At 41.0% G+C, this 24,182-nt stretch overlaps 1 protein-coding gene across 3 annotated transcripts; it reads right to left on the minus strand.

Annotated features, from left to right (window-relative positions):
- Positions 1 to 3,738: 3,738 nt before the first annotated feature.
- LOC128663199 (uncharacterized) lies at positions 3,739 to 9,259 on the minus strand. Of its 3 annotated transcripts, XM_053717410.1 has the most exons (3): positions 8,152 to 9,259; positions 5,492 to 5,652; positions 3,739 to 4,703 (listed from the first exon to the last, which is right to left on the minus strand). In XM_053717410.1, exons 1-3 carry the CDS (start codon positions 9,005 to 9,007, stop codon positions 4,686 to 4,688), a joined length of 1,035 nt encoding a protein of 344 aa, XP_053573385.1. In that variant the 5' UTR covers positions 9,008 to 9,259; the 3' UTR covers positions 3,739 to 4,685. The 3 variants fall into 3 exon arrangements, 2 of the variants coding, with proteins under 2 accessions (XP_053573385.1, XP_053573384.1); XR_008402834.1 differs by lacking the exon at positions 8,152 to 9,259 and having other exon boundaries at positions 5,492 to 7,390; XM_053717409.1 differs by lacking the exon at positions 5,492 to 5,652.
- Positions 9,260 to 24,182: the final 14,923 nt, after the last annotated feature.

A 24,182-nucleotide genomic window follows, 5' to 3' on the forward strand; every position in this document is an offset into this window, starting at 1 on the left:
TACTGCCCCAGTGACAGGACTCTTGTACCTAGTATATATAAAATGGGTGGAGCCATCTGAGGGGTGGGGTTAGTGCTCCCCCAGCCGCCACTGGTTGCACTATGCAAAGTCCTGAAGTTAGTGTGAGTCGGCTTTAGCTCGCACCCAGACATTTTACTTTTAACTTGTAATACGCACGCTACCCCATGCACCTTAAACGTGTACTTCTGGATCAGTAACTAGGGGTGAAAGTAAAGAAATCCCAAATGATTCCATATTAAGTAGCTGCATCACAAGCACAAGTGCTAAAGATGAAAAGACACTTCCTGCACAGGAGCTAAAAGTGTGGTGCACCAAAGACATGCAAGTGTTCCCAAGGACTATCACACAATTGGATACAGTATATGTAGGTCCAACACTTGGGACATCCATCAGTATTAGAGAGAAGATGCCAAGGAAATCTTTTAAAATGAAAGACATTCAGGAAACACTGAGAACCATGAATTATGAAAATTACTCTTTTCTAGTGAGCCATGTGCAGGCCCGGACTGGTCCTAGGGCATACAGGGCATTTGCCCAGTGGGCCGGGCCAGTTGTGTGCTGGGCCTGGTTGCCTTAGTCCTACCCAATCACCAGCATTAATATTTGTGCATGATGCAGGGCCAGACTTATCCTGCCACTCACCGCCTTGCTGTGTCTGTGAGCCAGTGGCAGAAAAATAATTCCTGTGCCTGTTTTTGTGTGATTGTGGATGTCCGAGGTGCTTTGTCTATGCACGTGGGTTCTGACTACCTGTGGATGCCTTTGTGAAATTTTCCTCTCTGATAGTGCAGCTTATTTTTGATGAAAAATGCTCAGGTGGCTGCTATTTTGAGTGATTGTGAGTTGACTTAACAGGCTAATGAGCAATAAGTGCTTTCTTATAAACAAGTGATGTCCAGTGTGTGAACCAAAAATTGCCTGGCTCCTTAGCTTAGATGCCTTCTTTTTCAAATAAAGATAGCAAGAGAATAAAGAAAAATTGATAATAGGAGAAACAATTGGATTCAGTGTCCCTTTAAGAGGAGATGCTCACCCTTTGCTTTCATCCCTTCCTAAAGATTAATAGTGATAAGAAGATTTCTCAGTTTTCTACTCTGGTTTTTGGAATCAAGGAAGACTCCCCTTGTCACACCCTAGGATTGAACCCTGGAACCTCAGTTTCCTGGTCTGTTGCTTTCGCTGTGTGCTATCTTTGCACTTGGATTGCAACCTGTTTCTTACCTAGTTGACATTTTGTTCACCTGCACTTTAGCTCCACCTGCCTGCAGCTGCAGGTAATTGGCAATTAATTTCTGCTTATATAAACCCAGCTCTTCCAGCAGTCATTGCCGTTTATTGAGTTACTACTCACGATGTGCTGTGCATTGCTATTTGGATTGCTCTGTGTTACAGACTTGAATTTGTATTCTGGACTCTGCTTTTTCTCTGCCCCTTGTTACTTCGTCGGATTTGTTGTTTACTTAAATCTCTGAACTGGTCATTGACAATGCTTTGCTTTAACCCCTTGTACCTTGCTGGATTGTTTGCCTTTCTGTTGCTGACCTGGATTGTCCTTGACTACACTCAAGCCTGACTTGTTACCTGTAGTATACCAGATTGTATCCTTTACCAGTACTATTTTTCCTTGCTCGGTATCTCTAGATTTATATAATACTTTACAGCCTGGACTGCATTCAGAGCTTCAGGCTGGTTGTTACTCCTATCTCCACCTTAATCTCTGAGTTACTCCGTGCTGTACCTATACTTCATGTGGGTATTGTACTTAGCTGCCTGTCTCTCCACCTGACACTGAGGCAGGCTTGAAAACACCTCACTACAGATGGCACTGTGGATATTTAGCCAGAGACTTATTGGCTTGATACCTGTAAAGTTATCTAATTATACCCGAAGGCCCTTTATATATGAGTAAAACCCCTTCTTCTTTTAACTATATTTTTAGAAAAAAAACAAAATCGCACAATTTTTCTACAACCTTTTTTTTATTAAAATGTTAATGAAAATATAATTTTTTTCACATTTTGATGTAGAATTCTTATGTCATGATACATACTTAAAACAATTGTATAGTTTGAATTTTTTGGGTCTGCTCAAAAAACAATATATAATATGTGTGAGTTCTAAAGTAGGACTTAAATGTCAGCAGCATCTAAAAACTTCATAACAGGTCAGCACAGGGGTGGGAATGGCTCAGGGGTTAACAAGCATTAAAAGTAAATAAATATTGTAAAAAAAAAATACTTGTCAAAGATTTAAAGTGACAATATAGTGATTTAAAAAAACTTGCCCACCATTCCAACAAACAATTGGCATTCAGGTGGTTTAGCAGTGGTGCAGATGGAAACATGCATTAGGTTCCTATGGAACAAACGATTGTGCAGTCCCATTTTAAAAGCCGATTATGAAGATGTAAGTAATGTTAGTGACAGTCACAACAATGAGAGTCTGACTTAAAATCAAACTTTGACCTTAAGATATTACTACACACCATTTGTAGATGTTGGGGTCCTTATGTGTCTATTCAAGTATGCCTATCATGCAAACATACAAATGGCATTAAGATGGTAAATCAGTGGTGAAGATGGAATCAAATTGAAATAAGATACTCTCACACAAGTATTTCCCTTCCATAGTGAACATAGGGGTTAATTGAAAAGACTTTTAATGTAACCTTAAGAGATGTGAATGCGCTATTGTATCTGTCAGTTTAATCTGACTTCCCAGTTTCTATTTAAAAAAACAGGTACTTAATGCACAAAAAGGCCTTAAGGGATTAAATGCTTACCGGATCCTTCTTCACAGAGGAGAGGATTTAACATAACTTAATTAAATAACTATGTACATGAGAATGTAGTGCGAAATAACCACAGACAAACTTTTTATGGGAAAAATTTTGTGACCGTCACAGGCCATAAAATTTTATTAACCTAACAAACTAGATAGAACTGATAGAACTGAAAATATATATGGCGGCATAGAGATCAGCTACCCAGAACAGCAGGAGATCACCGGCCCAACGGGAACAGCAGCAGAGGGGTCTCTGCCCTAAGGAGATGACGCTGAGGGGTTGCAGAGATCACGTGACCATCCCTCAAAAGGGAGGAAGGAGGGTTACCGTCACGTGCACGTGAGGGCCTACTCTCCTCCCCGGAAGTCTGGCCATCACTCACCCCTAGCGACCTTCTCCTGCGCAACCGGACCGAGGATCTCCCGCCGCCAGGGTGAAAGAAGATCTTCCACCTAGATAAGGATTCCCTGTTACCAAGCCGTGTAAACCGCATAACAGGGAGAGGAGATCCATATCCTACAGTAATGGCTTATTGGGCCTAGGGTGAGTAGCCATAGCCCTGCCATTAAGGTGCCGTCGAAAATACAACATCATTAAAACATTACAAAAGGGGAAGGGAGGGAGGGAAAAAACTGCTTCAGCCAGGATCCGGAGAAGAAGAGGAAGTTGCAAGGGAGAACTTGGCTTATCTACTGGTAAGGAGGGGCCTACCCTAAATTGCAACAATGTTGCACCCAGCACCTTCCCTCTCTCTTCTAACCCACTCTCCTACAGCCTTAACCCTTAGACTGCTCCAGGCTTATACTAAGCCCTACACTGCATTAAGGGATTAAATGCTTACCGGATCCTTCTTCACAGAGGAGAGGATTTAACATAACTTAATTAAATAACTATGTACATGAGAATGTAGTGCGAAATAACCACAGACAAACTTTTTATGGGAAAAATTTTGTGACCGTCACAGGCCATAAAATTTTATTAACCTAACAAACTAGATAGAACTGATAGAACTGAAAATATATATGGCGGCATAGAGATCAGCTACCCAGAACAGCAGGAGATCACCGGCCCAACGGGAACAGCAGCAGAGGGGTCTCTGCCCTAAGGAGATGACGCTGAGGGGTTGCAGAGATCACGTGACCATCCCTCAAAAGGGAGGAAGGAGGGTTACCGTCACGTGCACGTGAGGGCCTACCCTCCTCCCCGGAAGTCTGGCCATCACTCACCCCTAGCGACCTTCTCCTGCGCAACCGGACCGAGGATCTCCCGCCACAAGGAAGCATTTTAATGGTACCCTTGCCGCCAACCCACAACCCGATTTACAGGAGGGGTAACAGAGCTCTCTGAATGTCCCCTATGAATAAATCCAGCCCCACATCAGAAAGGTGAACTTTATCCCTTCTATATAGCTCGGTTCTATCAGCCGAAATGGCTTCGTGCCGTACCACGAAGCCACCTGACCCAGTGACGGTTTTCGCTACAGACGCATTGATCTTCTTCCTAACCCGGTATGCCGCCGTATGGGCCGACATATGCCTCCAGTGGAGACGGGGTATTATATGGGACCACCCTATCATGACCCCCGGGATGCGTACTCTTAGCCACCCAATGTCTGCCTGCATAACCTTAATCAACTGTAAAACTGGTATGGCCCCCACATCGTTACCCCCTAGGTGAAGAATAATAATGTGAGGCTTCCCCCAGCGTACCAGGGCCTCAGATATGGTTCCTGCTAATTGGGGCCAGCACATCCCCCTATCACCCAACCACCTAACGGATGCCTTGTTGGTAGGGAGACCTAGGGATTGGCCAAATGGGAGGGACGCACAGCGTAGGGAGGCCCAGTGGACAAAGGAGTGGCCCACAATCCAGATTCGCTTCACCCCGGGGGTAGTGCCTGTGGAGACAAACATTTTAGTATCCTGAATTAACATCTAAACATTAAACAATTGGACGGACATAGGTTCTGAAACAATTGGACCGCCAACGCCCAATACGTTTTATGTCCTCGCACGAGGAGCCCACTTGCGCAGCGTTAGTCGCGGCCCCTATGCGAAAAGAGTGCGGGGCCAGTCTGCTAGCGTCCAGCCCCGCCTGGACTGCCGCCAATTTTAGGACCCTACCGAACTGAAATTTGGAAAGGGATCTGCCGTCCGCATGGACCAGGAATTGCCCCGGGCCAGGCGGCCTTTGAGCCAGGTAAAGATTAACGCAGTTAACCAGGCAGCATGCGCTGTTCACCTGAGGGTGAACGGGGATCCAGGTTCCCTTACCCTCCTGATCCGTCTTTGATCGCGGCAGAAAAAGAAGTAAGGAATCAGGGGCAGCTCTAACATGTTGCAATTGTATACCTGCCCCAGACGCCTGCTTGGAGGGTGCTACTACCTCACTAACTCTAAGAGCGGCGGCAAAGGCCAGATTAAACGCAGTTTTGAAGAGTAGGGCTTCAAAATCTGATCTACAGACCACGTCGAGCGCCAAGAGCAAACGCTCCAGGCGGTCGCGGGTGATGGGTTCGCGCGTGTCTATTTTCCGCTGCTGCGATCTGCCCCAACCCTTGATCACCTGCCTAATAAAAAAGGAATTGGTTGGGTCAGGAATGGCTAATGCCCTATAGAAAAATGAGAGGGCGGCCAATTTGGATTGTATTGCCCCCTGACGGGCCCCAGAGGCATGCAAACTCACCAGCCAATCATGTAAGTTGTCCCTAGACCCCTGAGCAGCGTCGGCTCCCCTGGACGCACAGAAATTGTCCCATTCAGACCACATGCGGGCATAGGCGTGCCAAGTGGATGGTGCTAAGGAGGAGCGGACCAACGGCAGTAAGGCTATCCAGGAAGGACGAGCTGCCAAAGGAAATCAGGACAGCGTAAGCCCACGGCTGCAGCTGTGGGGGCTAACTTGCGAAATGTCGCCCATTCGAATCGTGACAGGGCGTCAGCTACAACATTGTCGACGCCCGGGACATGACGGGCCTGGAACTGGATGTTAAGGTCCAGACAGCGCAACACCAGGTGGCGCAGCAAGGTAATGACCTTTGCTGAGGTGGCTGACAAGTTATTGATCGCAAAGACCACACTGATGTTGTCTGTCCAGAACACAACAGTCCCGTTCGACAACTTCCCACCCCACAGCTCGACCGCCAAGACCACGGGGAATAGCTCCAGGAGAGTCAGGTTTCGAGTAAGGCCCGCCGGGGCCCAGGACTCCGGCCAGGGCTCCGCGCTCCACTCTCCCTGGAAATAGGCCCCGTAACCGTGCGATCCAGCTGCGTCAGTGAAAAGGTGCAGTAACTGGCTAGACATGGGAGGGGTACGCCAGACCCGAATCCCGTTAAATCGCGTGAGAAACTGTTCCCAGACTACCAGGTCAGCCAGCAATTCACTCCCTAGGGTTATCTTTGATTTCGGGTTTGACCTACCACTAAGCTGTCTTTCCAGTCTACGGTTAAAAACCCGACCCATGGGGATAACTCTGCAAGCGAAATTAAGCAAACCTAACAGGGATTGTAACTGTTTCAGGGAAATAACTGCATTAGAGACTGCCGCTCTGACCGCCTCAAGCATGCCCTGAACTTTATCAGGTGGCAACCTACAGAGCCGAGCCTGGGTGTCGATTTCGATTCCCAGGAAAACTAAACAGGACGCGGGGCCTTGCGTTTTGTCCTCTGCTAGGGGCACCCCGAAATGTCTCATGACGCTGCGCATGATGTTCATTGTGGATAAACAATCATCGGAGCCTGCTCTCCCTACAATGAGAAAATCGTCCAGGTAGTGTGCTATGGGATCGCTGCCCACTTCTGAAGCTACGACCCAATGAAGGAAACTACTGAACGCTTCAAACAAGGCGCATGACAAAGAGCAGCCCATGGGCAGGCAGCGATCCACGTAGTACACACCTGCAAACTTACAACCCATTAGATGGAAAACTGAGGGGTGGAGTGGAAGAAGCCTAAATGCCGACTCAATGTCTAGTTTCGCCAATAGAGCACCATGACCCGCCCTCCTGACCAGGTCTAGTGCGCTATCAAAGGATTGATAGCGCACCGAGCTGAGTTGGGGGTCAATGGCATCATTGACTGAGCTACCTTTTGGGTACGACAGGTGCTGAATGAGGCGAAACTTCCCTGGCTCTTTCTTGGGAACCACCCCCAACGGGGAAATGACCAAATCAGGTAAAGGTGGGGCAGCAAAGGGGCCCGCCATTCGCCCTAAAGTCACTTCTTTATTAATTTTATCCCTCACTACTTGGGGGTGTTGGTATGCTGAAATAAGGTTCCTATTAAATCTCTTACCCTTGATTTGCCTAAATGTGGGGATATGAAAACCAAATGAAAAACCCTCCCATAACATACGTGCCGCCGCCTGGTCTGGGTAAGCCCACAACCATGGTGCCATGGCATGTACATTAATTGGCGTTTCCGCCTTTCTGGCCCAAGTTTGCTGAAGGGGGCTTATTGGTCTGGTCCCTTCGCTTGATGCAGTCACTGCCAGGGTGTGGACCAGAGCAGTACCTGCAGACATGTCTGAAGGTGCATGCGCTACCCTTGTCGCATTTTTTGTCCTGGAAGGGCCAGCAGGTTCCCCCCCGTTTCCTGCTTCTGGTATTGCGAAAGGACTGCTGCGCTGATTGCTGAGTTGAAGTTACAGCAGCGGGTGCACCCCCTTTTGGGTCCATTCGCTGCCACAACTGGTTATCAGTAGAGTCAAAAGTCAGGGAAGGATTTCCTGCCATTTTCCTCCTGAACTCAGCATCATATTCCCTCCACACACCTTCACTGTGATTACGCTGAATCCAGTGAATAGTGTCCGTGTATTTTAGGATAGGCAAACTCTGGGAGGGGTACTTTTCGATATAACAGGAGGAAAAAACCCTGAAGCACTGGAGCCACTCATCAAAAGTGTCTGGGCGTTTAAATTTTTTAGGCCCTGTTCCCTCAGCGCTCCTCTCTCTCTGCCTATACGCCTCCACCGAAAGGTCAAATATATTAACATATTTTCCACGGTGGATTCTACTGACCACCTTTTTGCGCAGGTGTCTATGCAATGAGTATATTTTTCCTGGGCTTGCGTCCCCGTAAAGGGCTGCTCGCCTTTCGGAGATGGCCCTGGTAGGGAGAGGTTCAGCTGGCACCTCTGTAGATGGGTTTTGCGGGGCGGTGTTACTGGCGCTGTCCTGCTTAGTATCTGGCTTGACCCCCCTCTTTAAAATTTTCTTAATCATTCTAAACATTTTCTTCTGACCTGCCCCTTGTAAACCCAAGGAAGAGTCAGTCTCAGACCCTGAGTCAGAAGAGGATGAGTCAGAGGAAGAATGGTCATTGTGTGTAAATAAAGCATTCTCACCGTGACTAATGGCAGGAGGTCCCTGACCCATGCTGGAAACGGGCTGGCCTGCTGGCTGGTTTTGGAGGGCGAGTCCTGAAGACCCTTGCTGTGCAGTGGAAGTGGTGGCTGCTGCTCCTGCTGTAATGCTGCCTGGTACTCCTGCATCCGCCCCACTCATGACTGTGGCAGTGTTGGTCCGTGTTTTTGCTGCACTTTGTGATCCAATTGCCCCCTGCAAAAGAGAAAGAATTTGGCGAGCACTTTGCCCAATGGATGTGTCTGGATTATCAGTAGCAAGGGGTGGATGAGCTATATGAAGTGGTGTATGAAATCCCTGACTCACTGACTGTCCATTCGCAGATGTCTGAGCATTCACACCCTGCTGGTCTACAATAGGGTTATGGCATGCCTGGCTTATTGATTGTGCATGGTTTAATGAGTGTGCATGAGCGCCCTGCGTGGCTGCAATGGGGGAGTGGATACCCTGATCAAGGGGTTGTACTCCTTGTATGCCTAACATAATGGGATGTTGTAGCTGGCTTAAAGATTGCACATTCGCATTATGTATGCCAACCAGGGGTGTATTATATCCCTGAGGAGCTGCTTGTACGTTCACACCATTCAAAGCCGCATTCACACCAATGGGGGATGGTAAATGATGAGACGGTAAATGATGCTCAATGTTTTGATTAACATGCATACTTTGAACATTGCCTTGATTCACATGCAGGCTATTATTAGACACAATATCATGCGGCTGAGCGGCCGCTTGCACTAAACCACTATCAGCCCTGTGTGGGTTAATAATATCGGGAGCGGCCTGCTGAACGGCATTTGCGTTATCTCCCATTTGTATAAACTGTAATGGCCTCATTGCCCTGGAAGGGTTAACTCTGCGTGTCCCCCTACCCCTATCACTGGCTATCTGCCTGGTACTACCTCTTATGATGGAGCGACCCCTTTGATGCCCCTGAGGATTAACGTTCAAATGTGCCGTTCGCTTGCGCAGTTTGCTTGCGCTGCTAATGCCCCTCCGACCCCCCACTGATAACCCGCCAACGGCCAAGGACGGCTCTCGGTGCTCACCTGCAAGTGGCGTTGCCCCGGGAGCCGATGTCCTTGCGACTGCGCGGGAATCTGCCAAGCCGGAAGTGCCGATGTCCGCTTCCGGTGACGTCACTAACATGGCGTTGACACCGGAAGTCGGACCCGGACCACGCGGCTGGCGAAGGAGATCGCTAGGCCCCGGGGGGAGCAGCATAGGCCCTGGGATGGCATGGGCCTCGGGTATGGTGCGACCAGGGGCAAGTCCGGGTGTTGAGGGCTGAGGGGCCGTTACAGGGGCCATGTTCCGGCCGGGCTGGGGACCGCGTGTTGCCACGTGTGGTGCCTCAATGAGAGGTGTGAAAGGGCGATGCCTGCTGGGGGTAGTTAAAGCAGGATCCGGATCCTGACTAGAAGGATCAGGAGGGAAAACAGCTGGTGTCACACTGGGCCCTGGGGAGGCTGCAGCCATAGCGGATATTATGTTTTTCAATAGGTCAGAAACTGCTGACATAGCAGCAGGGGGTACAGCACTTAAAAATGAGGCCTGTACACTATCAAGGGGTAAATTAGCCTGCTGGGTCTGCAATGCTTGAGGTCTGGGGGATTCCTGAGCTAACTCAATATCAATAGGTCCCTGCTCTTCCACATTATGAACCTGGGCTGACACAACAGTAGTATATTGAGTTGGGGGAATGATATCTAAATCATCCTCAGAAATAGATTGAACAATTATCTTTATTTTTTCTTTTGCAGGTGCAGGAGGTTCCTGTTCCGACTGGTAACGTCTGGGAGGCAGAGTAGAACGCCTGGAACGATGCATAGCTGCACTGGTGATGACAGAACTGCTAAGAAAAAACTGCTTCAGCCAGGATCCGGAGAAGAAGAGGAAGTTGCAAGGGAGAACTTGGCTTATCTACTGGTAAGGAGGGGCCTACCCTAAATTGCAACAATGTTGCACCCAGCACCTTCCCTCTCTCTTCTAACCCACTCTCCTACAGCCTTAACCCTTAGACTGCTCCAGGCTTATACTAAGCCCTACACTGCATTTCTAATGAGATTTTCTGTTGAAAAGACATTTGTGGCTACTGACTTTTAGCCGGCGCATCCATCTTGCATTGTGATCAACCGAGAAACTCGCGATCAATTTGGGCGGAAATAAAAAATCCATTTTGGAAGCAAAACATCCATAGATTGTAATCAACCCCAAAGTGTTTAATGTCCCATTAAACATAATTACCATGCTTGTTTGTGTTACCAATAGAAATCCTTTTTTTTTTTCTCAACAGATTATTCACTTTCAGAAAATCCAACAATGGCAAAATGTCACTACACAGAATACAAAGTAGCGTGTTTGTATCATTTTTAAAGTGTAAATTGAATGTAAATGCTAATGATGTTTTATTAACATATATATAACAAAGTACATATATATTTAAACACACAGTTCCCATAGACCGCAATGTAAAGGCACTTTTCTAACACCCCACACCTGCCACTTTTAACCCCTAAAAACTGCCTAGTGCTGTTGTTTTTTTATGAAAAAATAAAATAAAATGCTAAAAGACCCTTTATTTTGGGGGCATTTGTGACACTTTTAGTAAATTAACCAGAGATCTGATCTGTTTCATTTTCTGAGTGCTTGTAATGGCTGGTTATTTAGCCCACGCCCTCAAATGCCTGAATTTGCCCATTTGCGGGCATACAATAAATTAGCGCTCTACTTGTAATCTGGCCCTTAATGTTTAATGTCCCTTTAATATATCAAGTTTCTGGGTATTTAAAATATTTACAACGCCAACCTCCCAATCCTCTTTTTTAATCTCTTACATATTCTGAGGTCTCCTTTAATGATGAGGTTATAAAAAGGCTGCTCAGTATGAAGCATATTTGACCCACTTAAATAAAGAACATGATTATATTTAACCAATGTGTTTGCACATTTGTAGGCGAGCTGAATTTAAATAGTGTTTCCATCTGTTAGATTTAGTATCATTGTACTCCAGACAAGGGTGTGAGCAAATTCTCATCATGTTTACAGTTTACAGAAAATGTATTTCATATTAATGGCCCAAGTGCATTACAAATCATTGTTATACATAACAAACTATATGCTGTTTTATGGAATGTAAAGATCTTTAGAAACAAGTAGTTTAATACGCTTGACTTTAAGAATTAAAGTCTTTTTGTTTTCTGACTTTGGATAATTAATAAGAGATATATTAGAGTCTGATATTTCCAGTATATTTTAGGAACAGATGACCTGACATAGAGTAAATAATTTATTATTGTTCTGAATAAAATGATTTGCATATTGTTTTATAATTTTTAATTTATTTCTCATCCAGTCATAAAGGTAATTACTTCATGTATTTATGAAGAATAGTCACTTTAAAGTCTCTCAATGTTTACATAACTGTAGTTGCCATTGTCTCCCAAAAGAACTAATTTATCAACTGCATTGCCTTGGAATTAGACTCAAGAACTGCTAAGTAGGAAGAATGCTGGCTTATTAAAGGGACACTGTACCCAAATTTTTTCTTTTGTAATTCAGATAGAGCATGCAATTTTAAGCAACTTTCTAATTTACTCCTATTATCAATTTTTCATTCATGGACAGCACTTTTTTATTGGAGGATGAATTTATCCACCAATCAGCAAGGACAACCCAATTTTAAGCAACTTTCTAATTTACTCCTATTATCAATTTTTCTTTGTTCTCTTGCTATCTTTATTTAAAAAAGAAGGTATCTATGCTTTTTTTTGGGTTCAGTACTCTGGACAGCAATTTTTTTTTATTGGTAGATGAATTTATCCACCAATCAGCAAGGACAACCCAGGTTGTTCACCAAAAATGGGCCGGCATCTAAACTTACATTCTTGCATTTCAAATAAAGATAACAAGAGAATGAAGAACATTTGATAATAGGAGTAAATTAGAAAGTTGCTTAAAATTTCATGCTCAATCTGAATCACGAAAGAATTTTTTTGGGTACAGTGTCCCTTTAAGGAGAGGTGGCTATGTGTTTTAATTAATAGAGTTTATTCAAAGGAAGGGGCAGTTAATAGTGTTCTTCGGCCTGGTTTAACAAATTAATCAATGATATTAGTAGAAGCCTCTGGGGGCAGCTTCTTCTTTCCACAGAGGATATTACAAATTGAATCAGAGTTAATGTTCAAGAAGGGGTGGATCAGTGATGACAAATATTAGAGGACAGGACAAATGAATTGCATCTAAAACTCAACATCACAACTTCAAAATTATACATTTGGCATGCAAAAAAAATCCAAAGGTTCATTACAGACTCAGTCCCACTTTACTAAGTAATAAAAAAGGTATTAGATGTGAGAATATTTTTTTAGATTATTTCATGCTTGGTAAACAATGAAGTAGCACTGCAGTTAGTAAAATGATTAGCTGATAGGAAGCAGTATTAGCAGCAGAAAATGCAAGGTTTTATTACACTTACAGATCCCTTGTTAGGCCCCTTCTTGAATAGTGTGTACAGTTCAGTAGACCATATACCCAGAGTGATGTAAATAAGCTATAAACTTAACCATGAAGGTAACTAAAATGGTAAATGGTCTAAAAAAACGTAAGAGCCAGATTACTTGTAGAGCGCAAAATTGCGCCTCCGCTTGTGCAATATTTGTGCTCCACTCATAATAGCAGCGAACGCAATTGAAACACTGATGGAGAACTAGCAAAGTGAAAGGGGTAAGTCACGCAGCGATGGGCAGAAGATTGTAAATATATATGTACATGACTATATACATATATATTTATGTGTATATACACATATTAACACATAAATATATACATGTATATAAGCATATACATATATATTTACAGAGAACACACAGTTCCCATAGTCCAGGATTTTTCTAATACCCCACACCCGCCAAATTTACCCCTAAAAATTGCTTTGTGCAGTTATTTTTTTTTTTTTTAAATGCAAACATTTTTAATACAAAATTACAATATACTTATATTGCGCAACCATAAACGGGCGATTTTGCGTGCAAGCAATGAATTAGTGCTCCACTTGTAATCTAGCCCTAAATTTACAAGGAATTACATCATGACCATAATATGTATAGCTTAGTGGAGAAAAATTAAAACATTGGTTTGATAGAACCATTCAAGTATTTATAAGTGTAGATAGATTTTTGGAAATCTAACATCGGCCTGCCACATTAGGAGCATGAAATTGTGTAGCTCCAAAAGCTTATTAAAAATTAAATAAATATTTAAAAGCATATTTATAATAAACTATAGATAATAAAAACATTATTATATAAGGCAGTAATAATCTTATTAATAAAAGCACTACAAATATTTTTTTTACTCTCTCTCTCCTTCTGCATTTCCATCTATCTATCTATCTATCTAGGCAGGGCCGACTCAGCCCTTCATCCTTTCGAGGTCGATAAAATGAGTACCATTAAAGGGACACTGTACTCAAATTTTTTCTTTCATGATTCAGATTGAGCATGAAATTTTAAGCAACTTTCTAATTTACTCCTATTATCAAATTTTCTTCATTCTCTTGGTATCTTTATTTAAAATGCAAGAATGTAAGTTTAGATGCCGGCCCATTTTTGGTGAACAACCTGGGTTGTCCTTGCTGATTGGTGGATAAATTCATCTAACAATAAAAAAAAATTGCTGTCCAGAGTACTGAACCCAAAAAAAGCATAGATACCTTCTTTTTTAAATAAAGATAGCAAGAGAACAAAGAAAAATTGATAATAGGAGTAAATTAGAAAGTTGCTGAAAATTGCATGCTCTTTCTGAATTACAAAACAACATTTTTGGGTTCAGTGTCCCTTTAAAGTGGGTAATAATAACAACTATTATTATTCAGCTGCCGATTTGGTTAATTCTGAGAGCGAGTGCTGAAAAAGCTCTTTGAGTCCCACTGGGAGAAATGCGCTATATAAATACTAGTTATTATTATTATTATTATTATTATTATTATTATTATTATTATTATCTATTTAACAGAATGTCTGCCTGTCAATTTGTCTATCTATTTGTAAGACATCAATATATCCCTCTAAATAGCCTTCAAATTTTTTTCTTCTGACAATCTGCCAAAGTATAGTGACAAATCCTAAAAATACTTAACCTTTTACAGTTTCACATATTTATATATACAGCATGCAATTTTAAATGGCTTTCCAATTACTTCCACCATCAAAATGTGAACAGTATTTTTATATGAACACTTTCTGTGACACCAGCTCCTACTGAGCATGTGCAAGAAGTCAAATGCGTTTTTTTGTGATTGGCTGATGGCAGTCCCATAATGCAAGAGGAAGGAAACTGGAACTAATTGAAAATGTTCATTAAAAAAATCTACTACTCATTTAAAATTTAGACTAAGTGCTTTTGCATTGTCTCTTTATTATGCATTTGCTGATTATGCAATTCTACTGTAGTTAATGGTCCTTTAAAGCTTGTAGTACAAGACACATAAGGATGTAAAAAAAGGAGTTTCTTTAGGGCTGACATTCACATAATATTATTTATTATTCTTTTCAATGTGGATGCTGTTTAAAATGACTGAGACTTTTGTATTTTATTTCTTGGCGAGACAAACTATTTTCCATTACAAACACAATGTGATAGAATATTGTAGGTGAGTTTACTTAGCATTTACATAACAAGTGAACTATAATTATCTGTTTCTTAATTGCTAGCCTAAGCCATTATTCTTTATTAATAAGTAATCATTAACAGGATTTAGTAAAATGATTACTCCTACTATAAATTGTTTTTTTCTTCTCTTCAGGCTATGTTAGATCATTTCTCTTGTTCTTTTTACATTTTAAAAAGATTCCAAATTAATTTCTAATGTCACAATATTAGTTTTCATAAATAAGAAAACATATTGTTAGAATGATAAATTATGTGCTGTTTATTATATCATTTTACTTTGAGTGGGGCAATGTATTCACAACAATACAATGAAGCCTATCTATCAAGCTCCGAAAGGAGCTTGAAGGGCTGTGTTTCCGGCAAGTCTTCAGACTCACCAGAAACAGCAGTTATGAAGCAGCGGTCTAAAGACCGCTGTTTCATAACCCTGTCCGCCTGCTCTGAGCAGCCGGACAGGAATCGCCGCAATTCAACCCGATCGAGTATGATCGGGTTGATTGACACCTCCCTGCTGGCAGCCCATTGTAAGCTGCTGGTGCAATGCTGAATACGGAGAGCGTATTGCTCTCCGCATTCAGCGAGGTCTTGTGGACCTGATCCGCACTGTCGGATCAGGTCTGCAAGACCTTTGTTAAATTGGCCTCTATGGCTTAGATTCCAATCTGTGAGAGTTTGATTTTTGGATTCTTTTTTCGCTATTTTGACAAGCATTTGTGTTTGACATAGATAATCTACCTCAGTCTCAAATGAGTAATGAAAAACAAAATGTAACAGGAGTTTTTTGTAGGACTTTACAAAACTACATTCTATACTTATTAATATCCATACATTACAAAATCATGTAACAAGACATAGTAACATAGTAGATGAGGTTGAAAAAAGACCGAAGTCCATCGAGTTCAACCTATACAAATCTAAAATATATACAAAGAGCTCCAGTTAAGATTAAATAATCCCACTAAAAGGTGACCCATTTAATACTAGCAATCATATCCATGAATTTTGTTTATAGACAGATATGTATCCAAATAATTTTTAAATGTATCTAGGGTATTGGCATTCACTACCTCCTTTGGTAATGAGTTCCACAATTTTATTGCTCTTACAGTGAAAAAACGTTTCCGTTTCAAGAGATTAAATCTCCTTTCCTCCAACCTTAAATTGTGACCTCTGGTCACAAACAATTTTCTTGTTTAATGAATATTAATGGGACATTGAACTGCTGGGTACAACGGCAGTAGGTTACTACTCACTGTGCTATTGTTTTTCCTCCTGTACCTGTAGCTCTCTTTAAAGCCGTTCTTTTATTTGAACTCATTACAGAATCCAGTTGGTAAAGCTCTGCATTTTATGCTGGGTGCCACCATCTTGTAGCTTGTGTATTGCTGCATCCGCAGCACTACAGCCCCTTTTGTATCAGTTCATACCAATAATCTGTGAATTCTTAAAGGGACATAAAACAAGTAGGGATAGAGACAACATATAATAATATGTACTTTAATTACTTTACCTGCAAATTTATACTGCAGTGTCACACTGTCTCACCATTAACCCTTTCTTTTAAGTTTCTGAATTGTACAGCTCCAACTCCCTCCCCACATTTCCTTCTATGGCTACATCTTTATCTGCCTTTGTTTTGGTAGAATGCAGAAGTGAACACTCATTATCTGATGGAGCATGCCTAGAAGCAAATAAGCAGCTTGAAATACAATGCCTGTGTTTCTTATGCTAAACATTGATAAGGGGGGTGGATCAGACTTTTATAGACAGCATTGCTATGTAACTAATTTTGCCATTTTTTTTAATTATTTTAAAATACTTGCCAGCAATTTTTAAAAACATTTTTTAATGCTAACTATGTTTGCTTAATTAGTCATTTTAAGATATGCACAGATCTCAACATGTTTTATGGCAGGTTAAATAACCACTGAGAGTACCTATAGTAACGTATCTAATAATTAGACCTTAGAGAGCAGCCTAAAATCGTAGCCTTAATAAAATAAATGCACTTATTTCATAAATATTTTATTAAAACTCACCAGTAACATATGTTTTGAAGCATAGACTATTTAAAGGATTTGAGATGACCAACCATGTTGTTTTCCTCTTTGTTATGGCATTCCACATGCTTTACATTTCATATTTTTCTGTTCACTTACCTAATGCGTATTAACCAAGGCTTATTTATCTCTTTTGTGCTTCTAGCTACAACCTCTTTCTTTGTTCTTTGATTTTGATTCCTGTTTCTGCCCTATCATTTTCCAGTCTAACTTTGATTTGCATATCCTCAGACTTGATTGGTTTTCTTCCTATGCCGTGTGGGTTTGCTTCTGATTATTTAAATTCTAGGCAATACAAATCCAGTCAAGCATTACAAGCATTGAAAGTGAAGAAAACACTATAAAAGGTAAATAGTTACAGTGTCTACTCTCATCATCAGGTTAAGCAAACTTTATTGAGTGACTAGAGGGCAGAAGGGGTTAATTGTGTTGGGGGTATTTGACAAAGGGAAGTATATTGTTTGAGATTTAATTGCAGCTTGATGTATTAAGGGTTAAATTGGGAGGATTTTGAGGTGGAAGGGTAATTTGCAATACAAAAAAACCTTTAAAACATGTGTAATCACAACTCTATGGGCTAGATTACCAATGCAGGGTGTGTTATCCCTTGTGTTACCCTTTGTTATGTGTTGCACACAGTCTGGTATTATGAGTGAATTGTTTACCAGAGAATGTTAAAGGGACATTATACACTCATTTTTTTCTTTGCATAAATGTTTTGTAGATGATCTATTTATATAGCCCATAAAGTTTTTTTTTTTTTTTTTTTTTTAAATGTATAGTTTTGCTTATTTTTAAATAACATTGCTCTGATTTTCAGACTCCTAACCAAGTCCCAAAGTTTTATGAGAATACCGTCAGCCAACTTCTCCAGCTTGCTCCTGTTTGTGTTAAGAGTCTTTTCATATGCAAAATAAGTGGGAGTGTCTTATTTCCCACTTGCAGTGGGCTTTCCAGCTACCTTTTCAACAGAGCTAAACTGAGAGCTTCTAAGTAAGTTTTTAAACTGTTTTATACTGGATTTTTATATCAGTATCTGTGCATCTTGTTCTTTATAGTAGTTATATGAAAATGAGTGTATACTGTCCCTTTAAGGTTACTTTTTTAGTGCATCTTTGAATTAATTTCCCAGCATGCACTATTATCACTATATTATGAAAGATGAGATGCACTCAATCCCAACACAAACATAGCACTCAGAAGCTGCAGAGCACTGCTGGTAATTAGTGCAAACTGCCACAGATCTAATAATTAGTGGTAGTCACATGACCCAGCTGTGCAACTACCACTGCTTATTGGGTGATAGTGTTTTTGCTGTTTGGAACCAGCAGTGATCTGCAACTCCTGAGTGGTACTTTAACTATATGTTTATCTCATTTGTAGGGCATCCCCAGTGTTAAAATGATATGCTCTAAAGAATAAGAGCATGTCATCTTTGCATTTTATGGCCTTTTAAAATAAAACAGCCATTTAATCTGGCCTGTGGTCTAAAACTGTAACATTTCAAACTATAAGGCTTTACTGACATTTGATGTTTCCCATTGAACTCTACTATATAATTATGATTTAAATAATTCATCCTTAGGCCTAACCCTTACACAGGGCCGCCACTAGAAATTTTGGGGCCCCTGATTTAACCATTGATCAGGACCCCCCCTTTAACATGTGCAATTTTTGACCAAGTGACTAAAACGTATATGCACTTTATTCTTAAGTGTCTATTTAAACTTGGAAATGTTGTAAAGGTAGTAACATACACACACACAGACACACTCATACACTGAAACACACACACACACACTAACACATAAGGATTCACATATCTAGACACTCTAGCAGACATGCAAAGAAACACACAAACACACTCAGACACAGACACCCAAACAGACACTCAGCACTTGTTTACATTGACCTGACAAGTAATGAGGTAAACTACAGTTTTGTAAAAAAAGGAGATTTAGAAAACAAAATATGGAGTTCTGATTATCTTTTTGTATAGGAAGATGACAACTAAATGATGACAACGGCATGCAGTGGCTGAAAGGAAGGGCCCTGAACTGCCTAAACAATAATTTAAATGTTAAATGGTGGATTGGTGACTTCCCGAAAGGTCTCATTAGTCTCAAAGTCTGTAGAAAGATGTGAATAATCAGTAGTAAGGTCAAAATGTCCTAAAAATGAAAAGACAATGGACACACACACAAACTCAAACTTGCACATACACCCAAGGAAACACCGACAGAGACAGCCTCAGAAAACACACACAAACTCAAACTTGCACATACACCCAAGAAAACACTGACAGAGACAGCCTCAGAAAACACACAAAGATATACACACACACACACACAGAGACACCCACAGAAAACACACAAAGACATACACACACAGAGAGACAACCACAGAAAACACGGAAAGACATACATACACACACCCTCACTGAGACATCCACAGAAAACACTCAGACATACCCACACCCTCACAGAGACACCCACAGAAAACACACACCCTCACAGAGACATCCACAGAAAACACAGACATACATACATATATACACACACACACCCTCACAGAGACATCCACAGAAAACACAGACATACACACTCACCATCACAGAGGCATCCAGAGAAAATACACAAAGACAAACATACACACACCCTAACAGAGACACCCATAGAAAAAGCTAAAAGACATATGCACACACCCTCACAGACATTCACAGAAAATGCACAAAGACATAGACACCCACCCTCACAGAGAGACACACAGAAAAGAAATACATACACACTCATAGAGACACAAACCAAAGCACAAAGACATAAACACAGACACCCACAGAAACACTCACAGGAGGAAACATTTATGCACCTTCCATCCCCTAAATCAGTGTTTTTCAACCAGTGTGCCATGGCACACTAGTGTGCCGTGAGAGATCCTCAGGTGTGTCACGGCAGACTGACAACAGTGTGACATATTTTTTAAACTTTGCTTGTTTTTTACTCCCAGTGCAGGGGTAGTTTGTAGGAGGCATGACATAACAGTACAATACATACAGTATGTGTGTGTTTGTGTGTATGTGTATATATATATGCTGTATTAGGCTACAATGTGTGATTTTTTTAAATTTTGGGATGGTGGTGTGCCACAGGATTTTTTAATGTAAAAAAGTGTGCCACGGCAAAAAAAAGGTTAAAAATCACTGCCCTAAATCAACAGTGTGTGACATGCATGATAAAAAAAATTGCAGAAATTAAGAGATCACTTTTTAAAGATATATATAAATGCATATCTGCCAAAAAGGGCACCTACCATTTGTGTATTGAGGAGGAAACATTTCTGCATGGTTTTAAATATAGAATTTCTACAGCATTGTCAAATAATCATAAATACACTACTGCTAAAAAAATGTGTTTTTATGGACCCCTTGCCCCACCATACAACTACTACCACACTGAAGTTACAATCCGAAATTGCACAAAGAAATACAAAACATTTGCTAAGTAAGTCCTATCTCCTCTGCAAATGAAAGTGATCTGCCGTCTGACTCAGGCACACACTGTACAAAGTGCCAAGTCTGTCTCACACTGTGCATAGTGATTTAGTGCACACTCAAAAATCCTCTCAAATGCTAATACTTTACTCCTTGTAATAACATTTCCCATGCTCAATTTGCACTCTGCTGTAGTACCCCTCTGGTGGCTGCCAAAATGTAAAAAAAAAATATTTTTTTAGCTCTTGCCTCATGGGGCCCCCTGGCCCATTGGGCCCCCTGACAGTAGTAACCCCTGTCACCCCCTGATGGCGGTCCTGCCCTTACACTAGAAATATCTAAGTATTACACTGTTATATATACATATGTAAATTAATATATATGATTATTATTGAAAGACATTTTTAAAAAGTGTTTTAACACCCCACAGCCAACAAGAGCACAACCGCAAGCAAGACCTCTCATTGGTACTGCTTCGGTTATGGTTAGTTAGAGTTAGTTAGTTAAAAGTTTTATAGAAAAATGTTAAGAAAATGTTTAGGAGGAAATCGCACTGATAAGAAGTATCCCTCTTTTTTTATGATCTATTCATGTCTATGTTGTAAGATCTCTAAGTAACAAAACAGGCAATATAGTGGCCGTAATTGTATGCAATGTGTATTTCTATTATCCTGTACATCAATGTATATGTGTGCGTTTTTCTTTCCTCCTTAATAAAAACGATATTTAAAAAAAAAAAAGTGTTTTAACATGATATGGTATATGAAAAGATGTTGGACTGGGAAGGGCTATGTAAACATGTTACTTAACATACCTTATTCAAATGCCTATAGCATGATGTGAACATTCATAAGAATCATTGTACTCTAACGCAGCCACTATGGCGTGTAGCTCTGTAGCCTGCAAGCTCAAGGTCATGTGACTTACCCCAGTCACATGATTCACATGACAAAGAACTTGCAGTCATACGGGCAGCGTTAAGTGTTCAAGGATCCTTATAAATGTTCACATCACGCTATAGGCATTTGAATAAGGTATGTTAAGTAACATGTTCACATGAATCACTTGGGAAGTTACACAGCATAGGATAGAAATGTGATTTTGTATTGTTTACATTATTTTTTTACTTTTGTTATATGACTGTGGTAGCACATTTTTGGTTACTAGGCAACCCTGAAGGCGGTTTTCTGAAAGAAGGGACCTAAGGACTATTTAAACAAGATTGTTTGTTTACATTTTTGTCTGAAAAGGGGAGCACTATTCCCCAAAACGTCACTTGTTTGCACAATAAATGGTGAAGTATTCAAGAAATCCAGAAAGTGCCTGCAATTTGTATTGCTTATAAATGAAACTGCGGATAGTACCATAGTACCGAACAATATGTACTATACCTACTGTACGTGCTGTACATAAGTTAGTACAATAAGACATTGGCCAAAAAAAACTAATTATAAATGGAACAATTCTAATAATAAAAGCGATGTAAAATAAGCAAAACAAGGGGTAAAGGAATACAAGCAACTCCCCAACTCCATTTGTAGAAATGCAGCCCCAAACTTTCAAGGAACCCCTACATTGCTTTACTGTTGTCCTTGACACTCATTCTTGTAACTGTCTCCAACCCTTCATTGAACAAACTGCTTCAGCCAAATATTTCACAATTTGACTCATCAGTCTAGAGCACTGGTTTTCAAACCTGCCCTCAGGCCTCCCTAACAGGCCACATTTTGAGGTTATCTTAACTGGGGCACAGGTGAAATAATCAGCTGGTTAGTAAACATGGTTATTTTACCTGCTCCTTACCAAGGTAATCCAGAAAACTTAGCTGACCACTGCTCTAAGTTCCTCAGCATTGCCCGTTTCTTTGTACTTCTTCAGAAGAGGTTGGACAGCACATCTGAAAACCCCTTTTCTCTTATAAGGTGTATCCAGTCCACGGATCATCCATTACTTGTGGGATATTCTCATTCCCAACAGGAAGTTGCAAGAGGATCACCCACAGCAGAGCTGCTATATAGCTCCTCCCCTCACTGCCATACCCAGTCATTCTCTTGCAACCCAGTCATTCTCTTGCAACGTTGTAGGAGAGAGTGGTTAAATATAGCTAGTTTATTTTCTTCAATCAAAAGTTTGTTATTTTTAAATAGTACCGGAGTTGTGCTATTTTATCTCTGGCAGTAAATAGAAGAAGAATCTGCCTGAGGTTTCTATGATCTTAGCAGGTTGTAACTAAGATCCATTGCTGTTCTCACATATGTCTGAGGGGATTACACAGATGAGGTAACTTCAGCGAGAGAATGGCGTGCAGTTTATTCTGCTATCAGGTATGTGCAGTTATAATTTTTTCTAGAGATGGAAAACACTAGAAAATGCTGCTGATACCGGATTAATGTAAGTTAAGCCTGAATACAGTGATTTAATAACGACTGGTATCATGCTTACTCCCAGGGGTAATACTCTTACGATATTGCAATATAAAACGTTTGCTGGCATGTTTCATCATTTTTATATATGCTTTGGTGATAAAACTTTATTGGGGCCTAGTTTTTTCCACATGGCTGGCTTAAATTTTGACTAGAAACAGTTTCCTGAGGCTTTCCACTGTTGTATTATAAAAGTTACAGTTGGTGCAGTTAAAATTATAAACTGTGACATCCAGCTTCCCTCAAAGACCCTCTGAATGCTATAGGACATCTCTAAAGGGCCGAAAGGCTTTCCAAAGTCGTTTATTGGGGAAGGTAGGGCCACAGCTTGCTGTGGCAGTTGGTTATGACTGTTAAAAAACGTCTATTTCGTTTTTTTTATCCATTTTTTGAACTAAGGGGTTAATCATCCATTTGCAAGTGGGTGCAATGCACTGTTAGCCTATTATACACACTGTAAAAATTTTGTTTGATTTACTGCATTTTTCCACTGTTTTTCAAATTCTGACAAAATTTGTTTCTCTTAAAGGCCGTTTTTTATATTTGCTTGTTAACTTGATTTAAAGTGTTTTCCAAGCTTGCTAGTCTCATTGCTAGTCTGTATAAACATGTCTGACATAGAAGAAACTCCTTGTTTATTATGTTTAAAAGCCATGGTGGAACCCCCTCTTAGAATGTGTACTAAATGTACTGATTTCATTTTATGCAATAAAGATCATTTTCTGTCTTTAAAAAATTTATCACCAGAGGAATCTGATGAGGGGGAAGGTATGCCGACTAACTTTCCCCACGTGTCAGACCCTTTGACTCCTGCTTAAGGGACTCACGCTCAAATGGCGCCAAGTACATCTAGGGCGCCCATAGCGTTTACTTTACAAGACATGGCGGCAGTCATGGATAATACACTGTCAGCGGTATTAGCCAGACTACCTGAACTTAGAGGTAAGCGAGATAGCTCTGGGGTGAGACAAAATGCAGAGCATACTGACGCTTTAAGAACCATGTCTGATACTGCCTCACAATATGCAGAAGCTGAGGAAAGAGAGCTTCAGTCAGTGGGTGATGTTAATGACTCAGGAAAGATACCTGATTCTAATATTTCTACATTTAAATTTAAGCTTGAACACCTCCGTGTGTTGCTTAGGGAGGTTTTAGCTGCTCTGAATGACTGTGAAACCATTGCAGTGCCAGAGAAATTGTGTAGACAGGATAAATACTATGCAGTGCCGGTGTGTACTGATGTTTTTCCAAATACATAAAAGGTTTACAGAAATTATTAATAAGGAATGGGATAGACCAGGTGTGCCGTACTCTTCCCCTCCTATTTTTAGAAAAATGTTTCCAATAGACACCACCACACGGGACTT

Source organism: Bombina bombina, chromosome 6 (genome assembly GCF_027579735.1).
Source record: "Bombina bombina isolate aBomBom1 chromosome 6, aBomBom1.pri, whole genome shotgun sequence".
Classification (NCBI taxonomy): domain Eukaryota; kingdom Metazoa; phylum Chordata; class Amphibia; order Anura; family Bombinatoridae; genus Bombina; species Bombina bombina.